The sequence below is a fragment of the Artemia sp. Qi Xiang Cuo genome, chromosome 13 (genome assembly GCF_049724085.1).
Source record: "Artemia sp. Qi Xiang Cuo chromosome 13, ASM4972408v1, whole genome shotgun sequence".
In the NCBI taxonomy this organism is placed as follows: domain Eukaryota; kingdom Metazoa; phylum Arthropoda; class Branchiopoda; order Anostraca; family Artemiidae; genus Artemia; species Artemia sp. Qi Xiang Cuo.
In genome coordinates, this window is record NC_142806.1 from 12,152,928 (window position 1) to 12,175,589 (window position 22,662).

The window sequence follows — 22,662 nt, forward strand, 5'->3', positions numbered from 1 at the left end:
CCCCCCCCGGGCCGCAGGGCTGAAGGCCGGCTGCGGGCGGGACCCCCCACCCCCCGGAAACCGCGGGGCGAAAAAACAGTACAATAGTTGTCGTCAGTGCTACAGGTTAGTTGAGATTGGGTTAGTTAGGTTAGTTAATTTATGAAAGGGTTGGTGGTGGTGGTTATTTAATTTATGAATGGGTTGGTGGTGGTGGTTAGTTGGCTAGTCAGATTAGGATAATTTATCCAGACCAAGATTATTACGATAGTGAACGCTTTCAATTGGATATGAAAAACGATAGTGGCAATGAGATAGGACAGTCACACTTGTCATGAGCACATAGACTGTGTTAGATATACAAGACATTGCATTCTTTTCCGCTCTCACAGTATAATTTCTATACTGTAGAGAGCGAATTGCAAGCACTTGTGCTCTCGGCCTTAGGCTACTTTCTAGACAGTCTCTGTACACGCTCATGTTGAAATTGCTCATCAAAAAGTGTGTAGGGACCCCTTTACACGCTTGCTTTTCATCCGCACTTTTTATTACAATACAATAAAGTTCAGGGACCAGGAAGGCTCCCCTGGATATCAAATCACTCCCCGTGTCTAATTTTAACATTAATATTTGTTTGGGGGCTTGACGTTTCACCAACTCGGGGTAGAGTGATGGATTCCAGTTGGTGAAATCCATCCGCGAGCTGATGTGTTCCCCCTTTTCTAGATCACCCAATAAATCTTCGGCCCCATTTACCTTTAACAGCAGAGAATCTGTATCCCCATAGTAAACTTGAACCTCCCCTCCCGTGGCCATTGCACCTTGCACACATTGTAAAAAAACGACAACATGAGCTTTTTGGAAATTTCTAGTACTGAAATGTCGCCCGCTATATTCTTGTTCAGTCCAATATTTCACTTTCGTATGTGCAGAAGAATCATGCCAGTTTCTATGCTCGTGAATGATGTAATATTGGGGCCGGCAATAACTCGTGCACACTCTAGAGGGTCAGTTACGGCGTCGCAGCGAGATCTATTATGAAACGCTTTCAGAAATTTTGCCAAACGCTGCATTTAGAATGAGTTTATACATTTCGTTCTCCACCTTTGAGTTTTCCCTAGAGAGTTTATCGACAAAAGTGTCGATAAATGTTTTTAAGTAAGGTCGCTGAATGAACTGCAGGACCCTATGTATTTTGGTGATTTTGAAACCATTGCTCACCATCCACTGTAAAAGCACATGGTGAACAACGATATTCTCCTTAGGGTCCAAATCAGCCATCAGTTTTTGCTTAGAGGGAGGCCAGTGCCTCCCCATATCCTAAACCAATGATCGATTGTAGGGGCTCAGCAATTCTCTGGTCACAGGCTAATTGATACAAGGAAAAACAAAATCTTTGACGGAATCATGAAGCGCCAGCGGAATCCGGCCGCCAATTTCAAAGAACCATCCTTTTGGTCCATTGTCTTCGACGATGGTAATGTCAGGAAACTCACAGGGATTCTCAAGCTATGGATAATCCCCATCCGGCAAAGAGTAGTGAGACATTGCCGAGGGGTACAATGAGTTCATGTCCAAGAACACTGCATTTGACTTTGCACCGCTGGTTTTTTGCCTATTCGGATTGTTTAAAAAGACTCGATCCCCATGAAAAACTAACCCTCCCGTCATTGAACTTTCTACAAAATGATGTCTTTATATGAGGGTGATTAGACCTATATCCTCCCTAATCACTTTTAAAACAAAATTCAACACCAATTGTTTTGTGGAAAAATAGTAGCCTATATCTAACCCGAACTCTGAATAGATTTGGTCTGTGTTCTTACAGACTATATCCAGCAGAGTTAAAACCTCACTGGCCAAGTACAGTCGACAATAATCCCACCCATTTTTACAATTCCCCTTAGCCCAGACCTTCTTGGCAAACTCATACTCCTCGGCTGTGCATTCACTGCTGGTCAGTGAATTGTAAAAAGCTTCAATTGGAGGTAGTTTCACCTCCCTTAAGCGAGTGCCAGAAAAGTAATAGTCATATGCATATACACCTTTGCGGTTCACTAGGTCATAAATTTCACTGTCTGAAAAGTGTTGTTTAAGCAATGGAAAGCTATCAAAATTGTCGCTTTTCTGCACTTGAATCAATTGACTCAATGCCTTGGGAAAAAAACTAAAGGAATCTTAGAACCTGATTTTATTCCAACACGTATGCCCATTATCCACTGCCTGCCATTTCAGCTCGAGAAGCAACAACTTCTCGGCCGATTTGGGAATAATGTTATAGGTAAATGAACTGTTTACCCATGGACTATCTACTCCCCCTCCCTCCATGTGCATAGATGCCAGTGCCGATAAAATAAATTTTAAATCATAATTTTAGTTGTGAATAAAACAGGAATAAAAAACTGCTGGCTAACATTTAAGTTACACGATTGATGCGCTCCACCTCTATAAATACTACCCCCAGAAGATATTTCCTGCCACAAGTAATTATGATCTCTGACTTTCCCCCTCCCACCAGCACCACCTCTTTTCCCTTTAGTGCCCGTGTCCTCCTCCTTTGCAAACTCCCCCTTACAAACCCAACATATTTTTTGATCTTTAATCGCAAGACCATCCTCTGCAGACAATACCATTGGGTAATGTGATTTTCTCAAGCGAAAAATAGCCCCATTAGCCGTTCCACTTAGTTTAGTCAGTGCCTTGACCAAACACTCGTTCTCATCCATTGTTTCTACTATTTCTAACAACCGCATGGTGTAAGAACTGTCTCTTTGCGCAGGAGCATAGGACACTGCAATAGCCTGGTGTTCTTTGACTCGGTTTGGAAACCGGGGATCATTCACCTCCACCAGCTTAGCTCCACACTCCAAAGATATTTAGTTGCACTGGAGAAGGGTATTCTGGAAATTTTTGTAGATTAAAATAGACTTCTCCCCAGAAATCGTTTCCACTGTCTGGTAACCATGTTGTCTACAATACTTCATATGATTTTGTGCAACTTTAATTCAGTGCAAAATCTGGAGACGCATGTCGGGCAGTAGAAACGCGCCCCCCTATTCTTACCCTCCCCCAGAACTCTACTGATGTCAGTGATCGGATTAAAATGACCAATTGCATTCGGTTGACTAGGGGGTGTATATAACAACCAAATCCAATGTTTAACCAAATCAAATGACGGGCCTCTTACTGGGAAAACCACCCCCTTCTTTTTTAAACGAATCCCATCTTCAAATTCAGTTTCATACTGTACCACAGTAACGCCGATATTTAAATGGGCATTAGCTCTTTCAAAAATATCAATAGATCTTAGCGTTACTGGGTATTTTGCCTCTAAGCACGTGGAATCTACAATGGGAAAATTGGATCCGTCCTTCCCCTGTACAGCCCAATCGTCTACATTCGTCTTGGAAGCGTCACTTGCTAGAGGCTCGAATGCTGATATGAGGAAAGCATACTTGAAACATTTTTGACCTGTTTCAAAACAAATCCGCTGGACACCACGACAACCTACTAAATCTGGATTATAATTCAAAACTATTGACCTATCAGACCCAGCCCCCCCTCTTAAAATAAATTCTTTCTTAAATTTACAGATATTCACACTTAAATTTTTAATATAAAGAACTAAAGAGCCGCTACCGTTTTCCTTAAAGTTCTCGAGATGCGCTATAATTTGACCTACCCACTCCGAAAAAACTCCCTCAAAATTTTCTAAATTCGAATAAATCAAAAGCATCTCGGAGTGTACATAATGATAATAAACTTCACTTTTCCCCTCATTTAAATAAAATACCTTTAAAACAATAGAAACCTTAATTGAATCCCTCCCCCACAACTGAATTTGGTTCTCCAGCAGTGCACGAATTTTATCTACATAGGCATGCACAATTTCTACAGGATCAAACACAAATTTTCCCCCCATTAGTGAATTACACGGGTCTCCAAAAGTCGCAATGTAGACAACTATTGCATTTAAAATTGTATTAGATAATTGAAAATCGGGGAAAGTTGTACCCCCCTCCCCCTCTTGTATATCATCAAACTCCCTCCACATTGTTCAACAATAATTGGGGTATTCGTGTGCTCCACTTCAGCTGTTTGAAGTGGAAGTAGGTAATCAGTGGGGGATAGAGGAGGATTCCCTGTTAAATCCCGGGTAAAATCGTCTAAAATTAGCATGGTATTTGGACTTAGCAATGGCAAGTCCCCCTCTGAACTATGAACATTACCTTGCTCAACTGTGCTAGGTTCTACATTTAAAAATTTTTCTATAGAATCATCAATATTATCAGGTATTTGCTCATTAACAATACCACTCCATGGTGAATTGCTCTGGAAGTCCACAGATGCGTCCTCTCCTTCACCAGCTGATGAGGACTATGGTGACATTGAATATGGGACCAATGGTCGTCCAACCTATAAATGAAAAATAGCTTATTTTCAAATGTTCAAATCATCCCTACTGTTTAAATTTGGATTATTATTTAAAACGCACTTAGTAGTAGTAGTAGCAGTATGCACATAGTAGCATTTGGTTAATTCAACTGAAAGTTCCAAAATATCAAACTTAATATAAGATATTTACAATCTAAAACGCCGCTTTACATAAAATTGACAATTTGATTTTGTTCAAACAACCCCCTTTCCCAATTTCCACTATTTAATGCTCCCCCCCCTCCGAGCCAGCCATCGCGGCGCTTCCCCGGCCCGCTTCCCGCGGCGCTTCTCGGGCCCGCGGCGCTTCCCGGCCGCTACGGTGCAAAAGCTATCTTTTTCTCAGCGAAATTCCCGGCCCCATACCCGTTCACCAACGCGTGAAGAAACAGTTTTTTTTCACTTTACAATGAGGCGGTGACAGAATTGTGGCATGTTTCCCCTCCTTTCACCAATGTCCTAAATATATTGTTAGACCTTAATTTGAAAATAACGAGATTTCACCGGTTCTCCAGTAAATAGAGATTGCATAGGCCTGCGCTTAATAAATTGCAATTGTCTGCATGAAACCGTTTTAATTTGACGGGAGAAAAACACCCCCCCCCCCTTTTCAGCAATGTCATAAATAGCAATTATTATTTTTGGGGATATAACTTGTTTCGCTCTTACATAGAATTCCAATGTCCTAAATATCTATCGCTAATTTTGCAGACAATTCCGCTATATTCAGAAATAAACACAGAATTACATAAAAGCATGGGAATCCTAGACTTGGCCTAACCACTAACCGCTAATGATAGAACAAAACAGAAAAGGGGTGAAACAGATCTATTTATATGCTTGTGCGGAGCTTTATGCCAAAGATTAAAACAATAATATTCAATTGTGAAAAATAGCATTTTGAGTTTCATAGTGGTGAGAGATAGCAGTAAAACTAGAAAATTACCTAAAAATATTCGCTTATGAGATATCGAAGCGATAGCAACAGAGAAAATAGCAAAGACTAGAAAAAAAGAGCGGTTTCTTTGCAAAAAAAAATTACATGATATTTAGATATTTCTGAGGGAGGGGGAGTAGAGAAAACAAAGGTTGGGGGCGAGGGGTTAATATTTTAATATCCCGCTGAGATAAGTTTATATTAGGTTGAAAATAACAGTTTTGTTTTTATATATTTCTATAAGATAGTTTGAGAAAAAAAAATGCTCACATTTGCAAATCCTGACTGCACTTGGGTGCCAGATGGTCCGGGTAGTGCGTGTTGGAGGGCGGACGGGCTGACGTCGTTAATTTCTTGCACAGATTGGACTGCAGCTTGTACAGTAGGACCAGTGACGGTACAGACTTGTGCAGTCGAGCCAGTGATGTCATGGGCTTGCACAGATGGCTGCACTTGGGCAGGCAACGTGGAGCTGGGGGGTTTCAGCCAACGGCCATATTGAACAACTGTTGCAGGGGTTTTACCTTTACCCCGTGCTTTCTTACTGGGAGGCGGGGCACATTCTTCACAATTGTCCTTAAAGAAGAGAAAAAATTTAGTATCGAAAATAATTTCCCCCTTTTTTACAGAAAGAAAATTAGTACTCTCATCCATATAATTTTGTCTAGAAAAGCATTTATCACTAAGAAAGCACAACGTAAAAAAATTTCGTGAAATATACTAATTGCATCCTTTTGAATCTGAGAAAGAAGAATTACGGCTCACTGAGCCGTTCAAAATTCAGCCTATAAAAGTCGGCCTAGTTTGTTTCTAAGCTGTTTGAAGAATTTCTTATTTTTAGGCGTTTCTGTTCTTTTCTGGTTTTAATCTGCATTGAGCATGCCTCGTTTGATGCATTTAAAATATTAGCGGTATTTTTTATCTTTCCATATCCTTTTTCGGTAGCTGGTATTTACCCCATCCCCAGAAAAAACAGGCCCGAGGAAAATAAGCCCCACAGAAAATATCCCTGAGAAAAGACATGTAAAAATACCCCCTCCACCCCCCCCCCCCCGAAAGATATCGCATCCTTTTGAATCTGAGAAAAGATGAATTACGGCTCACTGAGCCGTTCAAAATTCAGCCTATAAAAGTCGGCCTAGTTTGTTTCTAAGCTGTGTGAAGAAAATCCCCCCGAATACTAAACGTTGAAAATGTGAATATTTAGTCAAACATCGAAGCATTGATCTAAGCTATGGTTCTTTTTCAGTTATCCAATAAATAAAAACATGTTTTTAGTCGCATCCTTTTGAATCTGTGAAATTTTCGGAAACTAAACTGCTAACACTAACGAACAGGAAGTGCTTTAAAAAAGGGTCAGAGCTAATTATAGGCCTTGAGCTGGAGCCTTGTGTCAAACCAGTGCGGGTTAATAACAACAGCGACGGAAGTCTCAGTTAGAGAAAAGATTACAATAGAGAAAAGTCTACATTTATCGAAAAGATAATTATTTCTATCTGCGAGAGTTTTGTTTGTAAGACAATAGGGGATGGGTTAGGTTTTTAGAGTAAAAAAAGTACATATTTTATGTTTTCTATCGAGTATCAAGATTACTTAGTGAGGTTTGCATTAGAGTGGGAGGGGGGAGGGGATGTACCTGAATATACTGGAGGGTGACCAAGGAAAATAATTTTACTTTGAAAATAAAAAATGAAAATGTATTAAATCAGAACTTACATTGCAAATTGAAGTTGCCAAGGTTTCTAAAGAGTCGAATTTATCCATTCTTGTGTCATCAACTATGTCAAAATAATTTCTGATAATTTAATCACATTGCATGCCCGTTATATACGAAATCTCAAGGGCGAATTTTTATGTAACGGGGAAAACCATATGTAACCAGCCCTCTGTTTGGTTGAGAAGGGGGATGTAACCGACTCGCTGATTGGCTGAGAAGGAAACGCGTGATCTAACTGTTTTCTATTTTTGGACACCTTGACATTCGCCTCGAGCGTGCCCAGAACAACAACAACAACAACAAATAAATCCCTCAGACCTAAAGATTAAAGAAACCATAATGTTTCTTAATTCCCCTTTCGTGAATCAATAATTCCCCGCCGATTATGTAAATCAATTTCTCAGGTTAGGTCAGCCTAAAGATCAAAGAAGCCATGTTTGTTTCTTAATTCCCCGATCGTGAATCAATAGTTCCCTGCCGATAATGTGAATCAATTTCTCAGGTTAGGTTAACCAAACAACAAAGAAGCCATTTTTGTTTCTTAATTCCCCTTTCATGAATCTATAATTCCACTCGATTATGTAAATCACCCCATTGTCATTACACCTAGACAAACAACAACAAATAAATCGACCTTGAAACATCCATCAAAGTGAGAAAAATCCTGTTTTTCCATTCTCACTGACAAAAACCATAAAACATCCATAAATTGCTGTACTCGTCGCTGTTTTTTCATTCTCACTGACAAAAACCATAAAACAAACATAAATTTTTTTTGACATCCATAAAAAACATCGAATAAATTGACCAACACCCATAATCGTCCAAGAAACATCCATAAAAGTGAGAAAATTCATGTTTTTTCAAGTGAGAAAATTCTGTTTTTTCATTCTCAGTGAGAAAACCATAAATAACGTGGTCAAGTACGGGACCTTTAGGGTCATCTCTACTTAAGTAATTGTATTATTACAATGAATCTGATAAAGGAGAGGACGGTGAGATCTCCTAATCACCTTTGATATAAATCAAGACAAGAAGATATCTTCTTTATGTGATTCGTGTATGAACCTCCAAAGGTACATGATATTTATTGGTTACATAATTTAAGACCGATCTTAAAAGTCGCAGTTGCGCATCATGAGCCCATAAGAAATGACATTTTACGTTAAGATTTGCAGACAATACTTAGCGGGGGAGAACTATGGTATTTTTCTAACTTAGAAAAAGTAAATACCTGTCATTACTGTTCCTAATTATGGATACTTCAGACCAAGGCCGTATTCAGTAGAGGGATTAGGGAGTTTGAACCCCCCCCCCCGACATGTTTCCCCGACTCATAAAACGTAATATAAAAATAAAATAAATGTAAATCGTAAAAAAACACATTTTTGATGACCAAATCTGATCTGATTTGAAAACCAAATTATAAGATTATTTCGTGGTTGCATCGGTAGCTGCAACTTAGTAAGAGACAAACACAAGTAGCAAAAAGGCGTAATATTTTTGGATGGCCCTATGGGGCTACTCTTTTCTTCTTTAGTAGTTTAACAGCAAAGGCAGTAATACTGGTTTCTATGGAAACCCCTATGTGCTGATTGGTATGGAAATTTGTGGGAGAAATATTGGCAGGTGTTTTTGTTAGCTGAATAGCTTTTGTTATGGGTCAATTCGTTCTATGAGGTCTTGTCTGAGGTATTTCTGGTAGCTATTACAAGGCATTACGATTATGTTCAATGAAAATCCTTTAGTCATAGCTTTACAGGTTTAACAGGTTTTCAAAACAAAGTTCCGATCGACGAATTGATTATCGGGCATCTGTTCATTTTTAGGGAGCCTCCAGCTACGTTACCCGGTCTTAAAAGTATAAAAAAGGGTACAAAGCTGGATATTATTTATTAAACGAAAAGCAAACAATAAGTGACTATCCAAGAAACTATGAAAAAGATTTGATGATGAAATATATAAAGTATGAGCCTTTTTTTACTATGTGTGATAGAAATCTGTACTCTTTACCGTGGGTGTTCCCTACTTAGATAATGTTCTACGATTGTCCGTGACAAACCATGGGAAGCCCGTGTCCCTCCACGAGTTATAGCCCCCCCTGTCTCATAGCCCCAAGGTACCTTCACGCTCCTTGTGAGACCATTCAGAGCCCCCTATTGATCACTTTTGTCCCTTTGAGGTCCCCTCCCTGCCCTACGTGAGCCATGATCCCTCCGTGAGGGGGGGGGGGTTTGAATTCCCCTTTATGGTCTTTACCTCTCTCGGCCTTGTGACTCCCAATTAGCCACTGTTCCCAAAATATTTTAGCCCCCTCCAAATCATCCCTTTGGCACCTCCATCTATTGCCCCCCTCACATAGTCAAAATGTTCACAAAAAAAGCATATCACTATCGAAAAAGTATGCACGAGATTTTTCATGAATAGGCACACCAAACAAAGTTCTTGTTTACTATGAAAACTTCCGCAAAAAATAAAAATAAATAAAATGTGTTTCATAGATTTCTACATGTAAATTACAATAAATCGAACATTCTCCCTATTGATGGAAACAAAAACGTAATTCTTAGCGAGCTCAATTTCACTTAATAACATTACCCATAATAAAGTACTTGAATATACTGGCGGTGTAGTTGGTTTAATCTCTAACAAGTAGTGGGTCTCAGACAAATGTTAGTTGGTGGACCAGAAATTGCGAATTTGATTAAAGAGTTTGAGCTCCAGTATTTTAGGGACGTGTACATGGGATATAGCCTGAAATCTGGAACAAGAACAAAACGCGGAACAGGGATCAGAACCCAGGTTTCATTCATAACAAGGATAACCCAGGAATTGAAATGGAAAGACTGGTGCTCCAACCTAAGTGAGCCTAACTTTTGCATGTCTCTCTCACTATGACTGTTTGTCTGAGCAGATATGCTGCCATCTATAACTAGAGGTGAAAAAACAATAGTTAACATAATGTAACCTAGTTAATAAAAAAAATATTTTTACTGTAGGTAGTCGGGGTGCACCAGGTTGGCTGCGGGTACCCTGGGTGGGGCAAGATGGGAGCACTTGGAGTGATTTGTTTTTCGTATTATTCATTTTAAAATGACTCTCACACTGCTGATTAGAAGAATAGACTTGGAATTGATTCTTTAAAATGTCGTAAAATCCTTTTGATCTTAAAAATACCTGTATTAATTGGTAATGGAAGATTTTAGTTACATACAAACTGCAAAATCATAGATTGTGAAACATTTGAGTAGTTTCTTGATTCTTTGAAATGTTGTAAAACTCCTCCTAACTTGGTTTACTTCAATACATCCTATTTTAAAAAGTATTACAAAAAGTAAAACAAAATTTAAAAAAATCACTGGTGCATCTAAAATTGATGGTCTTTAATTCTTCCTGCACATAGTTGCCCTTTTTAGCCGAATATATGCAATGGATCTCAAAGGAGAAGAGCCTTGCGGGAATATATGAATGATTTGGGCTGTGAGTATTTTAGATTTGAAGTTTTGACTTACAATAAATTACAAGCTATTCAAATAATCAATGACATAAGAAACAACATGAATAAATCCCCTTTTGGATTTTTTTTTAAACTACATAGTAGCTATTAAACATACTTAGAATTGGAAAACAAGTCCAGGGTTATGACAGATATACAGTACTTACTTTTTGAATATATGATAATATATAAGAAGATAAGATAAGATATTTATTTCAAAAAATGACTATCACAAGCCCCGAGAGGCCGAATTCGCATTTCGGGGTCATATAATAAAAAAAGACATAGAAATAGCACAACAACTAAAAAACTGGCTAAACAATGGCAAAAACAACAATATCAGAAAGGCAAAGCCATTCATTAGTATAAAAAACAAACAGTGTCAAGTGTAATAAATTTAAAAATGAACAAATTAAAACAAAACCAAAAAAAAATTGAAATAAAAAAAGTGTTAAAAAAGTTTAAAAGAGAGTATATAAAAAGGGGAGGGAACGGAAGAGCCAAACTGAGACCAGCATGGGTATCTGCTGGTGTCCAATATCGTTAATCATGACTAGAAATAAAAGTGGTCCCAATAAGGTTCCTTGAGGAATTCCACAATATATAGGGAGGGGGTTAGAGAAAATATTTTTGTATTTAACAACTTGGGATCTATTTGAAAGAAACGATATAACAATATTTACTAACAGAGGATCAAGTTTAAAGTTAACCAGTTGTGAACGAATTAGGGTGGTGTGGTCAACCAGGTCAAAAGCTTTTTGGAAATCAACTTAGACAAGGTTAAGCCAGACATTTGGTTTATCAAGGTTACTCACGATGGTATGCATTAAGTGCACAAGGTAATGGGTGGTGGAAGTTTTCTTTAAGTTACCAAACTGCCGGGTGTCAATACGCGGACAAATTTTATCCTTAAGCCAGTCACAGAGGAAACCTTCATAAAGTTTGGAAAAAACAGTAGTGAGCATAATGGGGCGAATGTTGGCGAAAGTCAGACTGGCGCATTTTTTAGTGACAGGTGTTATAAAACCTTGTTTCCAGCAACTTGGGAATTTACCAAATTTTGTGATGTGATTGAAAATATTTGATAAAGGCTCAGCAATTTTGTCCGAAAAGGCTTTAATTAAGTCAACTGGGATTTCCAAGGGACAAATACTTGATTTTCTAAGTTTAAAAATTTTATTTATAACATCAGAGGGAGAAATAAAGGGGAAGGAAGTATTTGGAGGAATAGTTGGACTTGAGCCAGTGAAAGGGGGGAGACTTTGCACGATGGAAGAAAGGTACAAGTTCAGATCGTTGGCAGTCTTATTAGGGGGTTCAGGGAGATGAAAATTAATTTCGGAAGGACTTTTTCCGCATATTTCTTTAATTTTTCTATACCATTGCTTGGGCTTGTTAGAATATAGATCTTTGACTTTATTATTATAATAATTAGAAGCTGCTTTTCTTATTTTTTTTCTTTAGGAACTTCCTTAGACTATTAGCCTCAGTAATGCGACCTGCTTTGAAAAAATTGATTTTTTTTCTTACAAGTTTTTTAAAAGACTCAGTAACATAAGGCTTATCTGTAGAACACGTTTTAAAAATTTTCTCAGGGAAGTAAAATTCATAATTACTCCTCAATAGATTTTGGAGGGACAAAGCCATGTAGTCAACGTCATTTGTTTGATACATAGTGGACCAATTTTCAGTAGTAATCCAGGAGCCAAAATTAAGCGGTTTCAGTTATAGAAAACGACTGTTTAACTTTAGCCAGCGGAGATAGGAAAAGGCTAAAGTGGTAACTACCCCCTAGAGGGGCAGAGTGGAGATGGGTTTGTAAAACTTCGAAAGATTAGTGCAAATTAAATCAAGAGTAGCATTGACTTTTGTAGTAGGGACATTAACGACCTGTTTTAAATTAAAAGCGTTACATCACAGTTTATAGAATTAGCAGTATGATCATTCTCTATCTCTCCCATTATAAAAACCCGGACAGGGGTGCGAGTGCTCCGGAGAACGTTTTTGCAGATAGAAACATAGGCGTTATCAGATCTTTTCGCGGGTAGACAAGTCAGATTTCTCTTGGACGCGAAACTTGGCTTCAACGTTGGAACACTAATTTTGAAGAAACTAATTTTAAATTAATTTATTCCAATACATACATGAAAATCGGTAGTTAGTAGTGTAATGTTATTATTAGAGGTTTTTAGGAATTAAAAATAGGTTTCGAAGTCTCAAGTTGGTTTCAAAGGCATTTTGAGAAAGTTTCTGCCAAAATACGTGTTTCAGGGTAATTGGACCGCTAATGGCAGATCAAATGAGAGGAGTTGTTTGTACTCGCCGAAAATATAAATAAATATAAATATATATATATATATATATATATATATATATATATATATATATATATATATATATATATATATATATATATATATATATATATATATATATATATATATATATATATATATATATATATATATATATATATATATATATATATATATATATATATATATATACATATATACTACGAAAACTTTACGAAAAAGAAAGTTTTTTTTAAGAATAGTAAAGGCCATATTAAACTTAAGATCAGTAGAAATAGAAGCCTACAATAATTCAAACTCAAAACGACCAGAAATTATTACTAAAGAATAAAAAAGGAAAGGAGAATAATTGGTATGGCGGTAACACTGCATATAAATTTATATGAATGTATATATAGTGGGCTGTACTAATGCAAAAGGTAAATATAACATTGGTTTAAGAATGGAAAGAAAGACAAGGAATAAATTTACGACGATAATCAAGTAAAAAATAAGTTTTATTTGAACAATGCCATAAAACGATGACATTTGATTATGATGTTTGGTACTTCGCATTGATATTTCACTTTTAAAAGTTTTATTTTAAATAAACTTTAAAAAAAATTACCCCTTTGTTCAAAAAAAGAGATAATAAAGTATTTATACTAATAAAACCAAAATAATTACTTGCTAGTTTATTTTCCTTGATAGGTACGTCTCTCGACTTCTCGATTCTTAAATTTTACTTCGTAATATGCACGTGTGCGCAAAAAAAATCTTATAAACTGTTCAAAGGGGAAGTCCTCGCAGCCAGTTTCCCAATTCAGGTCTTTGCACTCAAGCCATATTTGATTGATTATGTTTGGCGGATCAACCTATTTTGCGCCCCCCCCCTAAAAAATCCTGGATCCGCCCCTGAAACCATCACACCTACTCCATCAGTTATTAGAAGAAGAAAAATTCCTTATTTTCACACATTTCATCAACCCCCCGCCCCCTTTGGTCTAAAATCTTACATAGGCCGATCAGGCGAGTCCAGGTAAATAAAAGATTAATTCATAATTTGTATATAAATTAAGTCATACCTGTGAGATGGGACGCTTGCAAACCACTTGGCTGGCTCACCAAGTTTTTTTCTGCTTTCGCTATTACGAATAATGCACTTGGTAACCATTTCTCAGTGATTGACGATAACAGACTAATCCGCTAAGGCAGAAACAAGTGGGAGGAGCTTTTTGTTCGCACCGAGACCGAAGACCAGAAATTATCTGCGATAAGCTTACTGTCTATAAACTGTGCGTTACATGTAGAATCAAGTCTTATATCGTTTGCGTCACCCATCAGGAAAATTCCTGCATTTGGGTATTTTGATAGTACAAAGTCAGCACTTGCTTGTAATTTTTCGATAAAATTTTTTTTGTCAGCGGATCTCTGATTAGGGGAGTAATAAAAACAACAAAGGACAATTAAATTAAAAGGACGCGGCAAGACTTTAGGTCGAACACACACCCACATAACTTCATCAACGGGATTAAGACACGGAATTGGGATTCCACTTGGATATAAATCATTACGGATAAAGAACAGAATTCCGCCACCTTTCTTACCCAGAGGGTGGTTTTCTGGTCTGAGTTTAATAAATTGAGAAAAATTGTTAATCTTTAACATGTGCAAATTTTGAGCTTGGACTTTATTAATAGCCATTACATCTAATCTATATATTTTAGAAAGGGTGTCTAATTCATTGAGTTTTTCAAAGTTAATGCTTTCAGCGCTGCTCAAGAAAAGTTTGGGGAATCTAAAGCGACTTGTGAAGGCACAGTTTTTACACTTTACTTTTTGTATCTCAAAGCTGGGGTCGGGGGTTCTAGTGTAAGTTTTGAGGGAGGATAAAGTCCGATATTAAGAACAAGGGACAGGCGGATCAAATCCATCTTTATCAAATACAATTGAATTTAATTGAGCAGATACTAGCGGAGACTCTAAACAGCGGTAACTATCTGAAGTTTTAGAAACTCTGCATGGAGGTGTTAAAAGAGGATCATTCTGCCCGGTTACTCTTAAACCAGAGTCATACTGGTAGGGTAGCCAGGGGGGATAAAGTGCAAGGGAAGGGAGAAACGTTTCCTGGTGATCTGGGAAAAAGTCAAGTTGGGAGTGTTCTTTAAATGGGGAGGTCGGGGGGCAAGATGATGCTGAGGGAGGGAAGTACGGTGGGGGGGTGTCTGAGAGGGGAGGGGTTGGGTTTGTTTCGGCAAATAACGGGTGGAGTCCAGAACTGGCCGGTAACTTCTTGGACGCACGGAGAAGAAAGGAGTCGAAAGGAAGTGGATTTTTGGGAGGAATATGAGTGAGGGGGGGTTTGGGGAGGGTCCAAATTGAGGGACGTGCGGGGAGGGGGGGGACTGACGGGGCACACGTACGTAATGGGGGCGGAGAATTGTTTGTAGGGATGGATTCCTGAGGTATACTGCTCTGTAACCGGAATACAGGGGGGTAAGACTGAAAGTCGAATGGCCCACGAACAAGGGGAGGGGGATCGTGGATACTTTCGGCGTTGCTCTAAAAAACGTTGGTTTTGAAACCTGCGCTCCAATACTTAATATGCATGAGAAAATGTACACGACTCATCAATACAAGATAAAACAGAACAAAGATCAACATGGTCAAAATACACTTATAAGACACACAAACTCCCGAAATAAACTGACGAAAATGTATATAGAAACTTGTATTGTTTGCGAAACTTGCAGAAACCACTATCAAAATGCTTGCAGATCACATTTTCGAAAGAATATACTACTATTGCTACTAACAACTCACCACAGCACCAAGCCACCTGAGGCCAACACAGCAGCACACCTATTATATAAGAATATAAGTTGTTTTTTATTTCTATATTCAAAGCCCCAGGTATCTGATATGCTACTATTCACTTACCTCGTTCCAAAACCTCAAGGTTTTAAATGTCTGTTGAACCTTCTTTTGGAAGAGTCAATAGAGGGATTTGCAGGAATAATATTCCCAGGAAGATTGTTCCAGATAGAAGTGCAATGCCATATGAAGCTCGACCTCAAGTACTCGGTTCTTGGCGCGTCCTCCTTTAGATAATTGGACAGAGATGTGTGCCTTCGCGTATGTCTTGTCGGTTGGACAAAGGGAGGAACAATGTGAGAGAGCTTGTCTGAGGAAGGCGAATTAATCTACTTGTAGAAAAAACCCATTGACGATACATCAAACCTTTCATTTAGAGGCTGGAGCAAGTCATGTGTAGAGGCACAGCCTAACCTGTTTGCCCAATTCCGGATCTTCTGGATTGGTACCAACAGCGTTATTGGGGCACCAACATATAGGGGGCATCCATATTCAGCTGTGGGTCTGACGCAGGACTTGTAAAGTGGGATAATGAAGCTGGATGGAAGAAGGCTTTTGCAGCAAAGAGTAACTCCTAGCTTTCTTGCACAGGAGGTTCTCACACAATCGAGGTGGATATTCCAAGAGAGATGGTGGAGAGATAAATCTCCAGTAGACAACGCTTGTCAACTCTCTGAACAGTTTCATTTTTGAAAATGAAACTGGGGTGGTCAAATGGCACCTTTGATCAGGTAATAAGAAGCTCCTTTGTTTTCAATGCATCAAAGTTGATCATCCATGTATCAGACCACTTTTTGATTTTAGAAAGAGCCATCTTGCAAGGTTGTCCCTTATGTCATTTATGTAGATAAGGAAGAGTAGAGGTCCCAAGACACTGCCTTGGGAACCCCTACTTTCACTGAATATTTGCAGGAAATAAAGCTGTCAAGGACAAGATGCAGTGAACAATCTCAAAGAAAGCTCTCAATCACTCTTAACAGACATTCACAAACACAGTATGCATGGAGTTTCTTTAGCAGGCCACAGTGCCATACTCTGTTGGAAGCTTTGGCAATGTCAAATGACAATAACCTAATGACATGCCCTATTGCCAGAAGTTCAGTCCACCCCTGATGTTGGGCTGCTAGACAGTCTAATGTAGAGTGTTTCCACTGGAATACATATTGGCAATTACCAAGGTCATTTGATTCCAGGAACCGTTGAAATGTTATATTGGAGATGCTTTCAGAGAGTTTGCCAACGCAGGAGAGGAGGCTAATGCACCTATAGGAGCCCAAGCTTGTTGGATCACCATCTGGCTTTAAGGAAGGTATAACACGGGCAGATTTCCATGTTTGTGGGAAGGTTCCAGAGCAAAAGCCAACCCAGAAAAACAATGATAATGGTCCAGCTAGTTCGCCACTACAGGATTTGAGGAGAACATTTGGTATGTTGTCATTACCTGTGGCTTTGGTCACATCAAGATGCTGCAAAATACAAAGGATCTTAGGAGTAGAAAAATTCACACAATCCAGGACAGTACAGGTTCAGTCAAAGAAATTTGGCACTTCTCTACCATCTTCATCCAAATCCAGATTAGAGAAATAAGTATATTACATAATATAGTATGTATTATAGCAAAAAGTGTTCTTTTAATTCATCCCATACATTTTTCAGATTTGAAGTTTGACTAAAACCAGGTTTGAATCTCCAGTATTTTATTGGGGGAGGGGGAGAGGTCCATATCTGGATAGTCAAGGGGCATGGGATATATAATAATTTTTTCTCTGCATTATTGGAGGGCAACTCCCCCCGCTTGCCCTGCCCCCCGAAACAGCACCCCTGACTAAAATATATTATGGAATATTCAAAGCATCAATGACATAAAAAAACATGAATAACTTCCTGTTCTTTTTTTTTTTTTTTTTTTTTTTTTTTTTTTTTTTTACAAACAGACTAAGTATCAAACATATTAGTAATTGGAATATAAGTGCTAAGTTATGACAGAAAGGATAAAAAATACATAGTAACTACCTTTTTGAACTGACATTATAAACGGTCCTATTTTCTTTCTATTATACTCTGGATATTTTCTCCTTAGTGTTTCTGCCAGTAAGGGAACATGGACATTCTTCTTCTGTGGATTCTGGTCTAGATACTGAAAGAAAATACAAAGATCATAGTCAATACAACAGTTTTTACTTAGTAAAAAGTTATGTATCTCTCAAGCATTTGTTTTTCTGGCCTCACCATACAGAACTGGTAGCCACAGAACTTAGAGAAGAGCTCAAATAATCACAAACTAAAAGATCAAGGGCCATTTTGAGGGCAAAACCAATTGGGGAAAAACTCCCAAACCCCCAATGTCCTTTGTGCCTCTATAAATCCAGATGGCATCAAATTGAAATTTCGAAGATGGGCTTTTCATCAGAACAGTAGAATGTTGAAAAATCCATACAGCCCAAAGGGAAGATTTAAAAATCATACCAAGGTTTATATTTAATGCAATAGTATTTATTTACATTTTTTCAAATGCAGAAAATGGTCCACATAGCAGAGGTATTGATCTCCTGATTCTCTGCAGGGGCATAATTTGCTATGGGGCAGGGAGGGGGGGACCAACTTCCCCCTCCAGATCTCATTCCCCCCCTCCCAGCTAACATTTAGTTTGTGTAAAAAAAAGCTTGTCAAAACTAAGATAAGCCTGCATAATTCAAGCATCCAGAGAAACAGGTCAGTTTTCTTCAGTATATCTTTGCCCTTATGGTACTAAATGGCCCACTTTTCCTTTATTACTTGATTTGGGAAAATTGGCCCCAACTTTGCCCCCCCCCCCAAAAAAAAAAAATTGATGAATCACTGATTTTCTGCCTTCAAACAGGAATATACTATAGCCTTATATATATATATATATATATATATATATATATATATATATATATATATATATATATATATATGTACTGCTCCTCTACTTTCTTTTCTGACCCCATCATATTGAAAGATTGTCACAGAAACTTGAAAGATGGCTCATTGTAGGCCAGCTATACACTCTATGGTGTTAAAAATTAGGTTAGTATCATTCTTATAGGGAGGGAAGGTGAACCATGTATCAAAACAGGTCTAACTATAGCCTTAGAAAGACTGCATGGGAGCAGCTAGTTATGGCACATTTGAGAAGACCAAGGGATTAAATTTGCTAGGTGACAACAGCCATGGAATTTATGTTGCCTATCCATCAGCACTTCTAGATCTCTTTCTTCAGAACCTGTCTTTACCACTGAATTTGATGGCAAATTGGGATTGGATACTGTGCAGTGCTGATGGGGATTGTTGTTGCAAAAGCGAAGAATACTGAACTTAGCTATGGTATATTTAACTGGCCAATATTGTGCCTGAGTTTATCATAGGCAGCACAATAGCGCTGCCTAAGTAAAGAACAATGTTGGCGCAATGTATTATTTTCTTTTTTCCTTTAGCCCAGGGCACTTTGTATCAGAGGAGCTGTCATAGAAACTTCGAAAAGGGCTCATTCGATTCAAAATTGGAGAGGCTTGTGCCCTTTTTAATAGTCAAAAGTGATTGGAAGGCAACTAGCACCCCTTCTATGCCCACCATTTCCCCAAACACATCCAATCAAAATTTTGAGATTTGTTCAGCATAGTGGATTTTCAGATAGAAGTTATGTTTTTGAGAAGGACACTTCCCCACAACCCTCAGGGCAAGGGTTGTAAGTTATGCCCGGGGAATATAAGATTTTTATAGAAAGCATTGTCATAGAAACTTCAAAAAGATCTCATCCAATTGGAAATTCAAAGGGCTAGTGTCCTTTTTCATAGTCAAAAGTGATTGGAGGGCAACTAACCTCTCACGCCCACCTTTTCCCAAACAAATCCAATCAAAATTTTGAGATAGCCATTTTGTTCAACATAGTTAAAATTTCTGAAAATTATGTCTTTGAGGCTGACAACCCCCCCCCCCACAGCCCTCAAGGCAAGGGTTATAAGTTATGCCCTGGGGGCATATAAGGTTTTCATAGAAAGCGTTGTCGTAGAAACTTCAAAATGGGCTCATTCAATTGGAAATTAAAATGGCTAGTACCTTTTTTAATAGTCGAAAGTCCAAGCCCACCATTTCCCCAAACACATCCAATCAAAATTTTGAGATAGCCATTTTGTTCAATGTAGTTGAAAGTTTTGGATATTATATCTTTGAGCAGGAAACTCCCTCCACAGTCCTTATGGCAAGGGTTATAAGTTATGCCCTGGGGGCATATAAGGTTTTTATTGAAAGCTTTGTTGTAGAAACTTCAAAAAGGGCTCATTTGATTGGAAATTCAAAGGGCTAGTGCTCTTTTTAATAGTCAAAAATTATTGGAGGGCAACTAACTCCCCTCTCTTGCCCAACTTTTCCCCAAACACATCCAATCAAATTTTGAGATAGCCATTTTGTTCAACATAGTTGAAAGTTTTAGGAAAATAGGTCTTTAAGGATGACAACCCCCCACCAACCTCAGGGCAAAGGTTGTAAGTTATGCCCTGGGGTTATATAAGGTTTTATAGACAGCGTTGTTGTAGAAACTTCAAAAGGGCTTATTTGATAGGAAATTGAAATGGCTAGTGCCCTTTTTAATAGTCCAAAGTAATTAAAGGGCAACTAACCCCCCTCTCATGCCCACCATTTCCCCAAACACATACAATAAAAATTTGGAGATAGCCATTTTTTTTAATGTAGTAGAAAGTTCTGGAAATTAGGTCTTTGAGGATGACAATCCCCCCCTCAACAGCCCTAAGGGCAAGGGTTGTAAGTTATGCCCTGGGGGCATATGAAGTTTTTATAGAAGGAGTTGTTGTAGAAACTTCAAAAAGGGCTCATTCAATTAGAAATTGAAAAGCCTAGAGCCCTTTTTAATAGTTGAAGGTGATTGAAGAACAATTAACCCTCCTCTCACACCCACCATTTCCCCAAACACATCCAATTAAAATTTTGAGATATCTATTTTGTTCAACATTCTGAAAATTAGGTCTTTGAGGATGACACCTTCCCCTCCCCCCCCCACAATGCTCAGGGCAAGTGTTGTAAGTTATGCCCTGGGGTCATATATGGTTTTTATAGAAAGTTTTGTCATAGAAACTTCAAAAAGGGCTCATTTGATTGCAAATTGAAAGGGCTAGTGCCCTTTTTAATAGTCAAAAGTGAGCAACTAACCCCCCTCTCACGCCCACCATTTCCCTAAACACATCCAATCAAAATTTTGAGATAGCCAGTTGGCTCAACATAGTTGAAAGTTCTGGAAATTATGTATTTGAGGATGACAAACCCCCAAGAGCCCCAAGGGCAAGGGTTGTAAGTTATGCCCTGGGGGCATATAAGGTTTTCATAGATAGCATTGTCATAGAAACTTCAAAAGGGGCTCCTTCAATTGGAAATTGAGAGGGCTTTTTAATAGTCAAAAGTGATTGGAGGGTAACTAACCCCCCTCTCACACTCACTGGTTCCCCAAACACATCCAATCAGAATTTTCAGATAGCCATGTTGTTCAACATAGTTGAAAGGTCTGGAAATTATGTCTTTGAGGATGACAACCCTCCCCCCATAACCCTCAGGACAAGGGTCGCAAGTTATGACTTTGTGGCATGTAACGTTTTTATAGACATTTTTGTTGTAGAAGCTTCAAAAAGGGCTCATTTGATTGGAAATTGAGAGGACTAGTGCCTTTTTATTAGTCAAAAGTGATCAGAGGGCAAATGTCTCTCACCGCGCCTATCATTTCCCCAAACACTTGCAATCAAAATGTCGATATAGCCATTTTTTAAGCCTATCAGAAAGTTCTGGAAATTATGTCTTCGAGGATAACAAATCCCCCCAGCCCTCAGGGCAAGGGTTGTGAGTTATGTCCTGGGGACATATAGGGTTTTTACAGAAAGTGTGGTCATATAAACTTCAAAGGGGGCTCATTGGATTGGTAATCAGACAATATAGTCCCCTTTTTAAGAGTCAAAGTGATCAGAGGGCAGCTACCCTCTCCCCCCTACACGCACGTCATACTGTCCTGGAGTGTGTCTAATAGAAATTTTCAGATAGCAATCCAATTCAAAATAGTCTAAATATCATATAACAAGGCTTTTGGGGTTGAAACAAACCCCAGAGACTAGGAGCAAGAGTTGTAAATTATGCCCAGGGGGTATTAAAGGTGTTTATGGAAGGGATGGTTGTTTAACTTCAGAAGAGGCTCACTCTTTCTCCCTGAAAAAGACTGTATCAATATAAAATGAACAGAAATTAATTAAAAAAACTTTTTGCACAAAATACGTTTTTCAAAAAAAAAGTTAAGAACTCCATTAAACCAAAAATAAACAAAAATTTTATCAAATAATCTACCAAGCATACAACTACCACAAATCAGTATTAATAAATAAATGTAACCCAAAACTAACAGAAATTAAAATAATTCAAACTTAAAACGAGCAGAAATTAATCTGAGTAGGGTTCTAAACCCTATGATTTCTAAGAGTTGGAATATAATTTGTACTTTGTACAAGTAATTTGTAAATTGTTATTTGTATGAGTCAAATGATAGTTGGAACATATTAAACAGTGGCTATGCCATTTCTTTACCAAGCTTAAGCAATATTCTTGGGTGCAAGAAATTAGAACTACAATACTTGTTGACATCTAGCATGTCAAGTTAGTTTTGGACAACTGGAGGGTATAGTTGAATAGGTGACATCAGGTTAGAAGTGTCACAGGATGGCCTGTTAGGAAGGGGACCATCTAGTGCATGGGTGAAAACCAATGAAAATTGCCTATTGAGGAGTTCAGCAACATCCTTCAAGTTGATTGCCTCCTTACTATCATCTGCATAGTTTTTCTACTGACTGTCTACTATTCCCTTTACTGGATACATATTTCCAGAACTTCTTTGGGTTTTACCACTTTCTTTGCATGTCTA

General features: G+C 38.2%; 1 protein-coding gene across 1 annotated transcript in view; it reads right to left on the reverse strand.

Annotated features, from left to right (window-relative positions):
* The window catches only part of smid (nuclear valosin-containing protein-like smid), a 115,020-nt gene that overhangs the window by 86,941 nt on the left and 5,417 nt on the right, over positions 1-22,662 (reverse strand). The window contains exon 2 of the mRNA XM_089098767.1: positions 17,745-17,868. Coding sequence (XP_088954893.1) covers positions 17,745-17,868 — 124 coding nt within the window. The remainder of the gene's footprint in view (positions 1-17,744; positions 17,869-22,662) is intronic.